Consider the following 18016-nt stretch of genomic DNA (forward strand, 5'->3'; position numbering starts at 1 on the left):
ACCTGATCAAATAGCTCGGCTTGTGTATTATATAATAATATACAATAAATAGTATCGACTTGTACTGTTGCAATCATGATTGTGACATCATACTATTCAACAAATGGGTAATTAGTCTATCAACTTGGATTTTGTTTAACTCTTTTAAATGTTGATTCAGTAGAATAAGTAGCGGGCGTGACCATAAAATGTTACAATGGTCATAACTTCAGTTCTAGCTGTTCGATTTTAAAATGGTTCTGATTTTCATCAAAAGATGTTTTCACATGAAACATCTTTCATGTGTACCCCTGGATACACACGAGATTTTTTTTTTTTTTTGGCTAATGCTGCATAAGCTTGCTTTCTTACATCGTATGCCTCAACTAATGCTAATGCTGAGTTGAATTCCAGAGGTTTGTTTGTTTGTTTGTGTTTTATTGGCGCATCAGCAGCTGAGGCTATAATGCGCCAAGAAGAGGTAACATAAAAATTTAAGCTCTCGGTGACCTAATTGGTTAGGCCACCGCGTCACGGTATATAATAACAAATAGCTAAAAAATAAATTAATAAAGAAATAACAATAACGTATACATTTCAGATACAATTAAAAACTTTTATTAATTTAAAATAGCTAAAGACAGCAGACACATGGTCATTGTCGGATAAAATCTGACTGAGTGTATAAGGCTCAGTCAGATGATTAAAAGCGGTAAAACGGATATTCCTAAAATTTGGACAATCGATTAAAAGGTGTCTGATAGTTAAAACTGTGCCGCAGGACTGACACATAGGAGGGTCATCAGCCCTCAATTCCAGAGGATATTGCATTATGTTTGAGAATGTTTTATAGCTTCTTTTCTAAATGTAAGGTTATACATTGTTCTCTGGATACATAACCTTACACTTAGCATTTAGGAATATTAAATTTTAGTTGTCATTGAATTTTTCATACAATTTCAACATCTAAAGCAACATGGCTTAGCTTGAATTGTTAACTACCTTTCATCTTTAAATCAACAGCAAACTTCACCAGCTGCCCTTGGATACCCTTGTCAATAATATTTATGAATGAAAATAGGAGGGGACCCAACACCAAGCCCTCAGGGACACTACTTGTTTAAAATGCATGCTTCATCGTGAAAGACTGACTGTTTATGACAACCTTTTGTCTCTTACCTTTTAGCCAGATTGCTATTCTAGAGTAAGATCTTACCAGTAATTCCGATTTATTCCAGTTTACACGGCAGCCTTACTTAAAGGAATTACAAAAATCTAGATATATAATGTCAAAATTGTTACCTGTATCCAAGTGTTTAATAAATACATCATAGTATTTTATCAGGCATAAAATCACATTCCTGAACTGCAGTCCTAAATTGCATTCTTAACCATAAACCCTATGTTCTTTTACTACCACAGAATTCAAACTCACTGGCTACAGTTTACAGTTATCCAACTCCTTTTTGGCACTGTCTTTGTGGACTGGAGAGCATTAGTAGAGGCATATGATGCAAGAAATCAAGCTTATGCAGCATTAGCAAAAAAAAAAAAAAAAAACACTCCCATTTCACCACTCCATTCATTCCAAATACCTGTCCAGCTCAGCCTTAAATTTATTTAGGCTATCAACTTTCACAACAAACGATGGAACTCGGTTCCACCAATCAACTAACCACTGGCTAATGGCAAACTTCCACATATCTATCCTACAACTGTCTTTTCTCAATTTGAATTTATACACTCTCAGGTGATTATTCTGAGCAAGAGGAAAAATCCTATTAGCATTGAGCATGCTCAAACCATTCAAGGCTTTATACACCTCAATCAGATCACCTCGCAGGAGCTTAGTCTCCAGACACTGTAATCTGCAAAACTTAAGCCTTTCTTTGTAAGAGCAACCCTTTGTTCCATTCACTAATCTTGTTGCCCTTCTCTGTACTCGTTCCAACAGCTCAACATCCTTCTTAAAATGAGGCCTCCAGACCTGTATACAGTACACAAGGTGTGGCCTGACCAATGCCTTATGCAAGGGGATAATTCCCTCCTAGAAAAATTCCTGTATATCATTGACAAGACACCATGAGCTACTCTTGCAGACCATCTGCACTGCTCAGAAAACTTCATATCTGCCTGCATAATTACCCCCAGGTCCTTTTCATTCTCAGTGTAGTACCACTGACAGTGGTAAAATAGCAAAACATGTTATAGAACAAAGTTTAGAGTAAGAATTTCTGGTAGATAGGTGTCAGCATTTGCGAGAGAACAATCAACATCTGATTGCAGATTTCGAGTGCCTTGGACAACCAATGTCGGAGTTGCTGCAGCTAAGGCAACATCTTGGTGTAGACAGGCATTGACTTCAAAGTGCCATTGATGATTTGAAAAGGAATCTGCGGTTGATGAAATAGTGGTACTAATATAATTATACATGATATTCGTGCACCTGCGAAAAGGTTGCAGTGTTACTGAAATAATAAAAGTATACTCATCTGTCCAGAAGAAAGGAAAAGAGCAGTGCACAGAATGATAATAGACATTCCAACAAGTGCTTCTCTATTGCTGCCATTCAAAGACCAATTATACCCATTTTCAAGTGGGTAGCACTGCTGAAGTAAATGGCATCAACTGTACATTCAAACAAACTTTCCTTCTTACTAGTCATTTTTGACAAACTGTTAACCATATTTGACTACTTTACACTTTGACAATATTTATACATGGTGTTTTCATGAAATGCGGAATAGTTTTAACTTTAAGAATCCGTGGCAAAAATAAAAATTTAAAAAATTGTTGCACATATCATATTTTGCTGTTGCTATTAAAAGCAAAGATGGGAGAAATCCCAGGTACCGCCTGACATGAACATACCTTGTCAGTGTAGTACCACAGAGTTGATATGTTACACTTTTCTAGATCCAGTTGCAGCAGCGTACTGTCATTAGTGTTCTTTAGAACCCTGCCAACCTTCATATCGTCTGCAAACTTGGACATTAAGCCTGATATACCATCATCAATATCATTTATAAATACAGAAAACAACAATGGACCCAACACTGAACCCCGAGGGACTCCACTAATAACATTAGTCCACGAAGAGCAGTGTCCATTGATTACCACTCTGTCTTCTCCCACTCAACCATCCCTTTATCCATAGCAGCAATTTGCCTCCACTGCCACACTGCTCCAATCTTGCAGCAGCCTTCCATGTGCAACAGTATCAAAAGCCATTCTAAGATCCAAATATATGATTTCAAAGTTATTCCCTGCATCCAGTTCCTTTGTGACCACATCATAGTACCCAATTAAATTGGTCAGACAAGACTTCTCTTTAACAAAACCATGCTGTGTCCGAGCTATAACTGAAGTCTTGTCTAGATCTGCGGTCGCAAACCTTTCAGACCTCACGGACCACTAAACTCAAAATTTTGAATCCCGCGGACCACTACCATGATTTTTTCCATAAAAGTAACATTCTAAATATGAAATGATACTTGCACTTGTTTTTGCACTCCAAGTTATTTGCAAAAAATTGGATATCATTAATGTTAATATAATTAATAATATAATGGCCTTATAATGATAAAAAAAGTATAATAAATAAACGCAGATATATTCATTATGAAAAATGCAAAAAACATTTTAAATTTAATTTTATTAAAAAAGAATTAGCAGAAACAATTAATATTAATAATTATCAAATATCGAGTGCACCTCGACACAGAGGTGTATAAAGGATTAATTATAGCAAAATAATCAGTGTGACATTTGTTGCTGCTTGTTTGAAATAAGTTGTTGGATTCTTGGCTCCAATGACGTTACTGCAACACGGAGAGCCGTTTGTATTTCTAGCCGACAGCGGTACTTGTTTTTAATTGCCGTAACTGATGAAAATGTCTTTTCACACATATGTAGTTGCAAATGGAATTAAAATTTTGATGGCCTTTTCACTCAGCACTTGGTATGCACTTTTTACGGAAACCAAAAATGAGATCTTGTTAGGGACGAATGGAATTTACCTTTGAGACTGTCGTCGGATGATAGATTGATTAGGCTTTCTTTTTCTTTCATGTTCAAATTACTATCCTCGATTTTCGCCGAAAATGGATCTATTATCCATGTATTTCCGTGTCTGGGGGTCCTCTTTCTTTGGGTAATAATAACCAAAAGAGTCAGTGAGCAACTGTAAGTGCAATCGAACAAGAGTTATTACCTGTCGGTTGACATCCTCCTGTTTCATATAACCATCAAAATTTGGGAACATTTGCAGATCTTCTTCAGCCAACTGCATTTGCCACAGCATCTTGCCAATATCTTCCTTTGAAATGCATCGATTTTGCCTCGCAGTGTAAACATGTCCATAAGCTGTCCTTGCAAGGATGTGTTCAGCTCGTTTAACAGAGAAAAAATATCTGCCAGGTATGCAAGCTTGGCTGGTCAATCATTGTCGGACAAGAGATCATGGAACCTCGAATTATTTTGCTGCTGGAAGAATAAATTGACTTCTTGGCGCAGGTCGAACAATCAGGTTAGTACTTTGCCTCTCAACAGCCATCTCACCTCAGCCTGAAGAAGAACATGAGTATGCTGAGAGCCCATTTCTTCACAAAGTGCCTCAAATATTCGAGAATTGAGCGTTTTGTGGCGAATTTCGTTTACAATTTTAATTACATCAGAGAGTACTTCGTGCAGTTCTGGAGATAATCTTTTCACCACAAGTTGCTCATGATGTATGATACAATGAGTAAACAAGATGTCTGTGTGTCCAACGTCTTTCACTTTTGCAACAACTGAATGATGTCCAGTCATGATTGCTGCACCATCTGTGCTTGTTGTTGTTGTTTGGTTTTTAGGAGCATTAGCAACTAAGGCCATATTGCTCCGGGATATGCGGTGGTCATTCCCTGACCTTTCCACATCCTCCGTATTTGGTGGTGACAGGCTCGAACCCCGGTCTAATCAAGAAGCGTGTGCTACGCACTGTTGCTCCTTCCCACCTGGCTACGGAGGCGCGCACCATCTGTGCATATCCCAACACATTTCTTCCATTCAATACTGTGTTTCAGGAAATAACCATTAAGTGCATTGAAAATTTCAGAGCCGGTTGTTCTACCCAACAAGATTAGCGAACAGAGGAGTTCTTCCTTTAATTCTCCTTGGCAATCAAACCTCACAAAACAAAGAACTGCCTTGTTAGTTATGTCTGTTGATTCGTCAAGTTGAATTGAATAAAACGTAGAATTTTTCACAAGTGCAATCACTTGATTTTCAATATCTTCGGCCACGTCTTTAATTCTGTGCTTCACAGTGTTAGCGGACATAGGAATTCCTTTCAGTTTCTGGACAGCCTGTTTCCCCAAAACCTCTTCACAGGCTTGTAACAAGCAAGGCTTAATTAATTCTTCTCCAATCGTATATGGCTCTTTACATATACGATTCAGACTTCAAGTAGTCTGCATCATATTTTCTTGAAACTTTGAACTTTTTCTTCTTTCTGCTTCCAGTTCTAATGTCCTTCCTGATGATGCCTTGTTGTTGTTGTTATTTGGTTTTTAGGAGCATTAGCAACTAAGGCCATATTGCTCCGGGAATATGCGGTGGTCATTCCCTGACCTTTCCGCATCCTCCGTATTTGGTGGTGATGGGCTCGAACCCTGGTCTAAATCAAGACACGTGTGCTTCTCCTTCCCACCTGGCTACGGAGGCGTCCAATGATGATGCCTTGTGGTGGCTGCGGAGGCTCTGATTTGTTAACCAACTCATGACAACACGATGTATTACATAAGAAGCGCAAAATGCTTGCTTGCTTTTTCTCATTCATTGGGGTTATTTTATTTGAATCTAAAACCAAACAAGAAATAAGATAGTTATCAAATTCAAGCTCTTTGATGCCATTAAACATCACACAATGCACAGTTAAAATAAAAATATCACTGGTCACTTACCTAAGAAGAGTATTATATTGAATAAACACCAGTATACCATCGACAAAAATTCCCAACAAAACGACACAAACAGACTAGAATCGTTACTCGCTGAGCAAATTGACTGTTGACGGCAGAAGCACTATTGACAATGCTGAGCAGTGTTGTTTATCGCGGCACAGATCTTGCCCCGAGCGTAGACATGGACAGATGTCAAAGTAGTTTTTTTCTCTTTTTTGTCAATTGAGCTGTAACTTGCCATCCTTCTCACAGCTCGGGGAAAGTCTTGCGAACTCCGCCGTGGCCAGGCTAGGCCATCGATAAGAAATAGAAATATCTTTCTATATTTTTTTACAATAAAAGCATCGCTAACACCGGATATTTCACTGGGCCTTTTATAAACATGCAATGTAATAAGGCGAAAATTGCAAAAAAGTAGAATCAGAATATAATGAAACATTTTAATAAACACGAAAATTGCAAATATATTCAAATTACTCTGTGGACCACCTAAATTCTCTCATGGACCACTGGTTGCCGACCACTGGTCTAGATGATCCTGCAGTGCTTCTTTAACCAGTGCCTCAATTAATTTCCCTGGAACAGAAGTTAAACTAACAGGTCTATAATTAATTTGTCACCCTTTGATCGTCCTTTGTGAATTGGGGTAACATTTGCACATCTCTAGTCCATGGGTGCCTCCCTTGAGTCCAAGGAAGCTCATAATTATGGCTAAGGGTTTGCTTACTTCCTTTGTCTCCTTTAATATAACTGGATAGATCCCATCCACCCTGGGTGCCTTTTTTATGTTTATCTTCAACAATTTCTCCTCAACTTTTCTCTCAGTTATTACAAAATCATCTAGCTCACTGCCAGAGTTTAATTCACTTCTGGCATTCCCCTGCCAGAATAACTGCTCGTGTGAATGCAAATGCAAAATATTCATTTAGTTTATTAGCCACCTGAGCAGATTGTTTGTTGTTTGGTTTTTAGAAGCATTAGCAACTAAGGCCATATTGCTCCGGGATATGCGGTGGTCATTCCCTGACCTTTCCACATCCTCCGTATTTGGTGGCGACTGGCTCGAACCCTGGTCTAATCAAGAAGCGTGTGCTACGCACTGTTGCTCCTTCCCACCTGGCTACGGAGGCGCCCCCACCTGAGCAGAATCATTAACAGTTGAACCATCGATATCCACTGGACCAATCTGATTCATCCCTTTCCTTCTAGTTTACATAGGTAAAGAACTCTTCCGTTTTTCTTTGCATCCTTTGCCAAAGATTTCTCAATCTGCCTTTGCCTGCCTAATTTCCTTTGTGACTTGGTTACAGACCAGCTTATATCTATCATAGGCTTCTATGTCACCCATTAATTTATATGTATCCCATGCATTTTTCTTCTCTGCCATATGTCTCATTAGTTCATCTGACATCCATTTAGGCCTAAACCACGAACAATATTTCTTAGTTGGTATGTAAAGCCTAGTAGCTTCCAAGATTAATTATTTGAATGCCTCCCATTTTGAATTTGCTGTTGGTAACATCATCAGTTGGTCCCACTGTATAGATTTTAAATACTGTCTCAGACCTCCGTAGTTACCTTTACGAAAGCAAAAATCCTTCTCTTTACCCCTGGTGGTAGTTACATCTTTTGAGTAAATCCCACTTGAGCACACTGATCACTGCCACTTAGTGTTTCCTTTATCTGCAGATTCTTAATGCATGAAGAATCACTACTGATAATCAGATCAAGAGTATTACTCCCTCTAGTTGCCTCTCGAACATGCTGCTGTAGAAAACAATCATCCAATAAATCCACAAAAGTCTTGCTAGTGTGTGTGACCAATCCACAAATTCCAGTCAATATCCGGGAATTCAAAATCCCCCATTATAAGACTCTGATTTACTGGCCCACTATTTCCCTGTAGTTTTTTATTATACTCATCAGAGTCATTAGGCCTTAACACACGTCTACTCTCAATTTTGATCTCCCAGTGCTTATGCCACACCAAACTGACTCGACATTGCACTGTCCAGCGATGCCAAATGGCTGCACTTCCTTGGATTTTATTTGTTTCTTAACTAATAGCATAACCCCTCCTCCCTTCCTATCCTTGCTGTACACATTGTACTCCCCAAATTCCAGTTCTGCATTTCTTATATGTGTGACACCACTTCTCTGATACCAACAATATCTGCCTTTGATGTTTTGACCAATACCTCAAATTCAAATTTATTTACCAAAACTCCTATAATTGGTGTACACGCTAGTATATATGCACCTGTTCCTAATCTTAGCGACCCTAACACAACCCATATGTTTACTTGTACCGCAATGACTCCCAGCAGTTTCTGAAATACCTTGCATCTTGTTTTTTCCAGGCTGCTGCTCATTTCAATAGAAGCAGTGCAAAAATCACTTTCACTTCTGTCAGCGGCTACTGTTAATCTATTAGTCCGTGTATCCCCCAAGCTAGCAGTTTTCCGACCCACCTAACACTGCCTTGATAGCATCAGCAAATATTCTTGCACCCTTTCTATTTAAGTGTATCCCATCCCTGTAGAAGCAGTCTCTCCTGTTAACAAGCCCAGACCAGGCTGAGAAAAATTCTACCCCTTGAGCCGTGCACAATCTCTCCAGGGCCGAATTGATCGAAAAGGCTCTTATCATATACTCCCTCCTATCGTGTCTGGGCAGAATTGCAGACACTTTCAAATTCAACCCTAAATCACGGCTTTTTTTTAACAGTGACTCGTACTTGTTAAATAATTCCACCGGTCTCCTACTCTTAATATCATTAGTGCCAACGTGTACAACAATATCACCCTTTGTTTCCTTAAAAGATGATATCTGCTGTACATCATCAACCTTTGCCCCTGGCAGGCATTTCCTTGGACTGGTGAAGTGCTACTCTGCCAGAGGCAGAGTAGCACTTCACCAGTCCAAGGAAATCTTCCCAGAATCAAAATGCTCTTATTAACATTCACAATAGTTTGATATATTCACATGTAGCCTTTTTTAATTATAAATGAATATATACCATCCACCATGGGACATTTTCCCTCCTTTAACCTAAGTAGCCTTTCTAACAAATGCTTCCCAAAGATCATCCTATTACTTATTTTTATAGCAATCTCACTCCTTAATGTTCCCGAGAGATTCGAGCTCACTTTCAACTGTAAATATCATCATAAAGGATCTGTTCAACCCATCTGCCCTTACTGCTAGGCTTTCTATGGACTTTTCACTACAACCAATTAAGGGATCTATCTGATTTATTCTCTACTTTTTTTGTATTCACATATAAGAATTTCCCATTCACATTCTTAGCTCCCTTTTCTGGTACTTCCTCACGAGCAGCTTAATTTTGTTACTTAGTCTTTTGGAATGCTAATACAAATCAGACTTCATAGAACTGCCTATGAGCATTTCTTTTGCTCAATTAAACTCTTAATCTGACCTGATAACTGCCATAACTGGGTGGTCAAGCACGATGGTATAGAAGTACACAGTCATGTGAGCAACTGTGGTTCAAGCCCACATGACTATTAAATATGTTGGTGCTCTTACATTTACTCTACCTTGTGATCTCCTGTAACTCTGTGTGGTCATTCTAAAGTATTAACAGAAAGTTTATTTTTATTTTATTTGTGCATAATATGTTTACAATACTTGACCACTAGTACAAATACTTTTGTGGCTTTGAGGATAAATCCCTTGAATATTTCCCAAAGCATATTTTTATCCGACAGCATACAGTAGTCTCCAGTTAACTGAGGTAAACAAAATCTCATTCTATTATAACATCATCTTTAAATTGAAGCTTTTGCCTTTACCTTTCACATAAGTTACTTTAAATACAATCCATTTTAATAATATATTGTGGTCATTGCCTGTTATTGGCTCTCCCATTGTAAAGTTTTTGTTACAGTTAAGCTCCTTAGTAAGAAGCAGATCTAGAATATTAGAGCCCCTTATACTCTCTTGAACATACTGGCATAAGTAGCAATCATCTCGTTTGTTCAAAAAACTTACCATATAGTGCATTTCTGACCCACTTATTTCAATCTATAAGATGTATGTTGAAATTGATGAAACAATCATACTTAATAGCCCATTCAATCTGTGTAGAGATTTTTTTGTCATACTCTTCTGAGTCATTTGGCCTATAACATACTTCCACTAAGTCATTTCAAATAATACTTTTTTTTGTTATTTGGTTTTTAGGAGCATTAGCAACTAAGGCAATATTGCTCCGTGAATTTCATTCACGTGTGGTCATTCCCTGACCTTTCCGCATCTTCCGTATTTGGTGGTGATGGGCTCGAACCCCAGTCTAATCAAGAAGCGTGTGCTACGCACTGCTGCTCCTTCCCACCTGGCTAAGGAGGCGCCGAAATAATAATACTAACTCATCATCCATATTACTTTGATCCCATCAATTAACATCTTGACATCTTTAGGTAGTTTCTGATCAAAAGCAACATTTGATTGAATACACAATATTCACTGAAATGAACTTTTCGGTATCATATCTCTGAGTGTTACTATGTCTCAAGAAGCTCAACTACATCAGTATTAACTGACTTGATCAAAAACTCAAATTCATTTAGTTTGTTTATAATACTCCTGGCATCACTGCTTTTGACATATACCCCTATATATATGTGTAATTCTCTCCCATGTCACTAACCTGGGTAAATCATATGCTGAATTCCCTAACCTCACCCTCCAAAACTAGCAGTTTCCTTGACTCATTTATGTCTCCTCGATGGTACTATCAAAAACCTTTGCATCTCCTCTGTTTAAGTGATATCATCTTTACTAAATAAATTCCATCTACCACCTAAGGCCAACCGTGCTGAGAAAAACTTCCTCCCATAAGTCTTGCAGAGTCCCCAAATCCAAAAGGCTTTCATCATAAAACAGGAGGGGGTTCTGTTATGTCTGGATGGTTTATTTGGTTATTTTTTTTTTTAGGAGCATTAGCAACTAAGGCCATATTGCTCCAGGATATGCGGTGGTCATTCCCTGACCTTTTCGCATCCTCCGCATTTGATGGTGATGGGCTCGAACCCCGGTCTAATCAAGAAGCGTGTGCTATGCACTGCTGCTCCTTCCCACCTGGCTAATGTCTGGATGGAAATGCAGACAAGTACATTTTGTCCTATCTCACAAACTTTAAGTTTTAATTATTAGTCCCCACATGTGCTACTATGCACTCACTAATACCATTCAAGCTGATAAATTATTTGTTATAGTGTCAACTTTTGCACCTGGTAGAGAATAATCTTGTTCTTTGCCATTTATCACTACAGAAAATGTTCTTCATCTCCCTGACAGCATACACCCTTGTCACATCCTCATCTGCACTAGATCTGTTGGTACAGACTGCTTTGGTTTTGTAAAAGGTAGTCCTCAATTAAGACTACCTTTTCCAGAACCAAAGCATTCTGTACCAACAGATCTAGTTCTGTGGATGGATTTGAAGGTGAATCGTCACACAGAAGCAGAGAAGTCTCTGACAAGCACTCAGACCGAATTTGCTCATGGGCATCAACTTGCTATATAGGTAGGACGGTTAAATAAATTTGAAGATGGATGGACTGGGCAAATTACTGGAATGTATTTCCAAATGGAGTGGGTTTTTTTTCCCTTGCTAATGCAGTATAAACTTACTTTTTTTTTTTTGCATAATTTTGCAAATACTAATACCACTATTTTAAAGGGTGGGGCAGAGAACTTCGTACATCCTCAATGCTTTGACAAGTAAATCAAAATTAATCTAATTATTCTATTAATCTATGATACTTCACTCAGTTATCCATTTCTCTGGTCATTTCCTTTAGTTTCCAATATAAAACTCAAAAATATAACTGACAGTTTAATAAAATATGTTGACTTAATAGGAAAAACAAGAAAAAAATAAAATAAACGCTATAACTGCATATAGTTATGGTTCTTTCGTGTGACCTATTTAAACTGCCTTATTACTTGAGGATTTATTTTACAGTCACTGCAAATGACTTTTAGGAAACATGTAAGAAACGTAACATGATGAACTACGGTTTCAACTAATATCAAGATATACGAACATACCTCAATTATTTTCTCTTTTTTCTTCTGTTCCGTTTTCTTGCCAACTTCTGCAACTGGTTTCTTTTTGGGGGGCATGTCGGTAACTTTCTTAGTGGATAAAATATAACAATAGTCAATTATAAAATTAAAACTCAAACTTGTTGTCAACACATCGCATACCATAATACGGTCACCACGTCGTATAGCATGGCAGTACACATAAAAATACTACCGTGACACCAGATAACATTTACTCCGTTACAGGCACAAACCTGGAAACACAGTTTCGTAGTTGTACTTTCACCATGATGCCAACCGTTACCCAATTAAATGTTCAGATACCATGATAAATGTATGAGATTAGCCCTGTAATGAAAAATCTGCTCCAAGCATAAAATTAATACGATGAAGTACAATACCAAACGGTACTACCCTGTGCACAATACCTCACTTCTTACATAGCGATAATCGGCACTGGGGGCTCTTAAATTAAAAGTACAACTACTAACACTTTTTTAAGATGGGAAAGAAAGGTAAAAATTCTGATGATTGTAACCTTTATATAAAATGCATTGAAATTTCAATGTGCACATTCAATACATAAAATTGATATAAAAATCTAACAAAAATGAAAAACTAGATTTTAATCTTATCCAAAAAATTGAATTAATTATATATATTTATTATGCCCCGGGGCTCACATCTGGTGAGTATGGGCTTGGCACACCCAGGGTCCTGAGCTGGATATCATTCTAATCTTTCTTGGTGATTCCCTTCTACTATATACGCTGGTTATTTTTATATTTCCTTTAGATAAGAGTTTTTGTAGATTACTACATAATATACGTAAAACCGTTGTTTCGTTCGAATCTTGCAGCCAGTGGCGGTTTACACATTAAGGCAATGAGGCACGTGCCTAGAGGCCCAAGGCTTTGGGGAACCCCAAGCCAAGACATTTTCCTATAGTGTTCTAAAATAGATTACTGTTTTCAGTAAACATCATAAAAATTTTGATTAATTTAAGCGAAAATTTAAGCAAAAAATTCAAAAGTACAAAATTTCATTTATTTGCCACCTAACTTTTATTTATTTTTTATTCTTTTTTTTAAATTATTATTCTTTGGGGGCCCCCAAATATAATTTGCCCAGGGTCCCCAAATATCCTTAATCCGCCACTGCTTGCAGCCATTGTTTTTGTATAGAGTGATAGGAATTTCAAAATTTTAATTGTGGTAACTAGGTAGCTCTAACGTAAAATTATATAGCGTAATTCGCATCCCTGCATTTAGTATTCTATTAGATAGTGTAGTATTGACAATTAATTACTTAAATTTATTGATCTTAATAATTTAAAATATCATGCCCCAGACTAGAGCAGAAAAGCAACGGTCACAAAGTGGCAGGAGTGCTGTGACTCGGGGGAGAACTGAGAGGGGCAATTCTCCAACGCATCACAGCCTAATAAAAATGTGCAACTTGTGAAATGTTTGCCGAACTCTCTGGAACAGAACTTGATCTAGCCAAGGAGGATGTCTTTGTGTGTGCCAGGTGCATAGAGTGTCTAGAAATTAGGCGTCAGCTCAACGATCTTATGGGCGTCTATGAGAGCTTGAGGTGTAGGGTCGATGCCCTCAAAGAAATTAATATGAGGGACCTATCAAACTCTCACCTGCCCAACTCAACGCCAGAGCTGAATCATGGGCATCAGGCAACACAGTGGCGACATCCAAGGCAGAATGCTCTGGTCCCACAGGAGTCAGTTATAGTCGGTGACTCTATTGTCAGGGAGACGGTGAATATATTGTGTAAAAAAGAATAGACGGAATAGGACCAGGGTATGTCTGCCAGCGGCAAACGTTTATGACGTTGTAAAGCATATATCATCTTTTAAGGGCACAAAGGATGATATACTTGTACACGTTGGCAACAATGATATTAAGAGTAGGAGTTCTGGAGATTTACTTAACAAGTACATGTCAATGTTGCAAAAAAGTCGTGAATTAGGGTTAAATTTGAAAGTGTCTGCAATTCTGCACAGACACGATAGGAGGGAGTACATGATGAGAGCCTTGTAAATCAATCCGGCCCTGGAAGAAATGTGCAAGACTCAAGTGGTAAAATTTTTTTCAACCTGATCTGTACTTGTTAACAGGAGAGACTACTTCTACAGGGATGGGATACACTTAAATAGAAAGGATGCAAGAATATTTGCTGATGCTATCGAGGCAGTGTTAGGTGGGTCGAAACGCTGCTAGCTTGAAGGGATTCACAGACTAAAAGGTTAAAAGTAGCTGCAGGCAGAGGTGAAGGTGATTCTTGCACTACTTCTATCAGAATAAGCAACGGCATGGAGCGAGAGTTGTTGGCGGTTTCAGGGACTGATGGCAGTCATCGTGAAACAGGTGGGTATATGGGATGCGTTAGGGAAACTAATAATAAGAATAGGTACATGTATACTTGCATGTATACCAAGGCTAGAAGTATAGTAAATAAATTTGATGAATTGAAGTGTTGGTCAAGACATCAAAGGTGTATACTGTTGGGATAGCAGAGACGTGGTGTCACACACATATAAGGAATGCAGAACTGGAATATGGGGAGTACAATGTGTACAGAAAGGATAGACAGGATAAGAAGGTAGGAGGTGTTAACCTGTTAATTAAAAAAAACATAAAATCAAAAGAAGTGCATCCAGTTGATATAAATCAACAATTCACTGTTGAGTCAGTTTGGTGTCACATAAGCACTGCGAAAGGAAAAAGAAGAAGAGGAGTGTGCAGTGGCAGATTATCCATTCAGGCAATGAGGCACGTGTCTGGGGCCCTAGGCTTTGGGGGCCCCAAGCCAAGACATTTTCCTATAGTGTTCTAAAATAGATTAATGTTTTCAGTAAACATCATAAAAATCTTGATTAATTTAAGCGAAAATTTAAGCAAAAAATTCAAAAGTACAAAATTTCATTTATTTGCCACCTAACTTTTATTTATTTTTTTATTGTTTTCTTTTATTATTATTTTTTGGAGGGCCCCCAAATATAATTTGCCTAGGGGCCCCAACTGTCCTTAATCCACCACTGGGAGTGTGCTATGGGCCTAAATGACTCCGATGAGTACAATGAACAATTGTACAGAAAAATAGAGTGGGCTAGTAAATCAGAATGTCTTATAATGTGAGATTTTAACTTCCCAGATATAGACTGGAACTTATGGGTGGCTCAATCGCACACTAGGAAGACTTTTGTGGATTTATTAGATAATTGTTTTCTGCAGCAGCATGTTCGAGAGGCAACTAGAGAGGGTAATACCCTTGATCTGGTTTTCAACAGTGATCATTTGTGTATTAAGAATTTGCAGATAAGGGAACCATTAGGTGGCAGTGATCACATTGTACTGATGTTGGATTTACTTAAAGATATAATTACCATCAGGGGTAAAGGAAGGGGTTTTTGCTTCCACAAAGGTGACTATATTGGTCTCAGACAGTTTTTAATTTTCTGAACAGTGGGACCAACTGATGATGTTAACAACCGCAAATTCTAAGTGGGAATTCAACAGCATTCAAGGAATTAACAGTGGAAGCTACTAAACGTTTCATACCTATTAAGAAATATTGTTCAAGGTTTAGGCCTAAATGATAGTCAAGTGAACAATTGAGACTCGTGGCAGAAAATAAAAATGCATGGGATGCATATAAAATTTAAAAGGACACAACAGCCTATGATATATATATATAAGCTAGTCTGTAATCAAGTCACAAAGGAGGTTAGGCAGGCGAAGACAGATTACAAGAAATCTTTGCCAAAATATGCCAAGAAAAACAGCAAGGATTTCTTTACTTATATAAACTCTAAAAGGAAGGGGGTGAATCTGATTGGTCCACTTGATATCGATGGTTCGACTGTTGATGATTCTGCTCAAAAAGCAAACAAATTGAATGAGTATTTTGCATCTACATTCACACATGAGGAGTTAATTCACACGTTAAGGTTTCAAAATGCCACAAAGTTATCAAATTGTAACAGGGTGCTTAATGATTTTCTAATATCTAAGAAAAAAGTGGAGGAGAAATTGTTGAAGTTAAACATAAGAAAGGCACCAAGGGTGGATGGGATCTATCCAGTCATATTAAAGGAAGCGGCAAAGGAAGTAAGCAAACCCTTAGCTATAAATATGAGAGCATCCTTGGACTCAGGGGAGGTCCCCACGAACTGTAGATATGCAAATGTGTCCACAATTCACAAAGGGGGATCAAAGGGTGACACGAGTTAGTGTCACCCTTCGACACTACAGACCAGTTAGTTTAACTTCTGTTCGGGGTAAAATTATGGAGTCACTGGTTAAAGATGAATTGCAGGATCATCTAGAAAAAACTGCAGCAACAATTCAGACACAGCATGGGTTTGTTAAGGGAAAGTCTTGTCTGACAAATTTGATTGGTTATTATGATGTGGTTACAAAGGAATTGGATACAAAAAATAATTTTGATATCATATACATGAATTTCAGGAAAGCTTTTCTCATTGTTGCGCAGGGAAGACTACTGTACAAATTGGGGCAGAACGGTATTAAAGGTAAGTTGCTACGATGGATAAAAGGATGGTTCAGTGGGAGAAGACAGAGGGTGGTAATCAATGTTTGCTGCTCTTCGTGGACTATTGTTATTAGTGGAGTCCCAAAGGGTTCGGTGTTGGGCCAACTGTTGTTTTGTATTTTTATCAATGATATTGATGATGGTATATCAGGCTTGGTATCGAAGTTTGCAGATGATACAAAGGTTGGCAGGGTTGTTAATGACAGTAATGGCAGTGTGTTACTGCAACAGGACCTAGATAATTTGTGCAGATGGGCTGAGAAGTGGAAACTGAAGTTTAACATTAAAAATGCAAAGTACTGCATATGGGTAGAAGTAACCACAGAGAAAAGTACCAACTGTGTGGTACTATACTTAAGGAGGTAGAAAATGTAAAAGACCTGGGAGCAATTGTGCAGCCAGATATGAAGTTTTCTGAGCAATACAGGCTCGCTGCCAGGGCAGGTCACGTGGTGTTGTCAATGATATACAGGAATTTTGTTAGCAGGGCAAAGGAGGTGATTGTCCGTCTGTATAAGGCAATGGTCAGGCCACACCTTGAGTACTGCGTGCAGGTCTGGAGGACTCATTTTAGGAAGAATGTAGATTTGCTTGAGCGTGTACAGAGAAGGGCAACAAGATTGGTGAGGGGAATGAAGGGATCCTCTTACCAAGAGAGGCTTAAGTTCTGCAAATTGCAATGGCTGCAGACTAGGCATCTGCGAGGTGATCTGATTGAAGTGTATAAGGCCTTGAATCGGTTGAGCACGCTGAATTCTGATGGGAGTTTCCACTTGTTCAGATTACGAACCTCAGGGGGCATAAATTGAAATTGAGAAAAGACATGTAGAATAGATATGCGGAAATTTGCCTTTAGCCAGCCAGTGGTTAATTGCTGGAACAAATTTCCATCTATCATTGTGGAAATTGATAGGTTAAATAAATTTAACCTATCAATTTAACCAAGAAAGCAACGGGAAACTACTTGGATTATCCTTCCCTTGAAAACTTCAATGATAGCAAGCAAAATAAACCACAGCCCCGAGTCTCGGCGTCCCTTGAATGGGACAGGGGTCTAAGAATCTCCGAGCTTGCGTCGAAGAATTTTCTGAAACTAGCTACATGGAACGTTAGAAGCCTACTACAACCAGGAAAACTAGCCAATGCTTTACAAGAAATGGAACGCATTAACATCAACATACTTGGGCTAAGTGAAACCAAATGGCCTGGAACAAAGAAGTTTATATCAAACGACCACCACGTCTTCTGTTCCGGAGGAGAAGAGAACACCAAGCAGACGTACGGCGTCGCTTTCGTTGTCCACAAACAACTGGCCAACAAAGTCACCAGTTTCACCCGAATATCGGAACGAATCGCACTACTACAGCTAGCAGGCAACAAGATCAACCTGAATGTGCTCCAGGTCTACGCACCAACGGCGGACAAAGACGGTCAAGAAATTGAAT

General features: G+C 38.5%; 1 protein-coding gene across 1 annotated transcript in view; it reads right to left on the reverse strand.

The window, feature by feature from the left end:
• The window catches only part of LOC150082227 (zinc finger CCCH domain-containing protein 15), a 133915-nt gene extending 121441 nt beyond the window's left edge, over positions 1 to 12474 (reverse strand). Inside the window, exon 1 of the mRNA XM_090380065.1 lies at positions 12003 to 12474. Coding sequence (XP_090236191.1) covers positions 12003 to 12164 — 162 coding nt within the window. The 5' untranslated portion in view covers positions 12165 to 12474. The remainder of the gene's footprint in view (positions 1 to 12002) is intronic.
• Positions 12475 to 18016: the final 5542 nt, after the last annotated feature.

This window comes from Mastigoproctus giganteus, chromosome 8, assembly GCF_048544385.1.
Source record: "Mastigoproctus giganteus isolate SK-2022 chromosome 8, ASM4854438v1, whole genome shotgun sequence".
In the NCBI taxonomy this organism is placed as follows: domain Eukaryota; kingdom Metazoa; phylum Arthropoda; class Arachnida; order Uropygi; family Thelyphonidae; genus Mastigoproctus; species Mastigoproctus giganteus.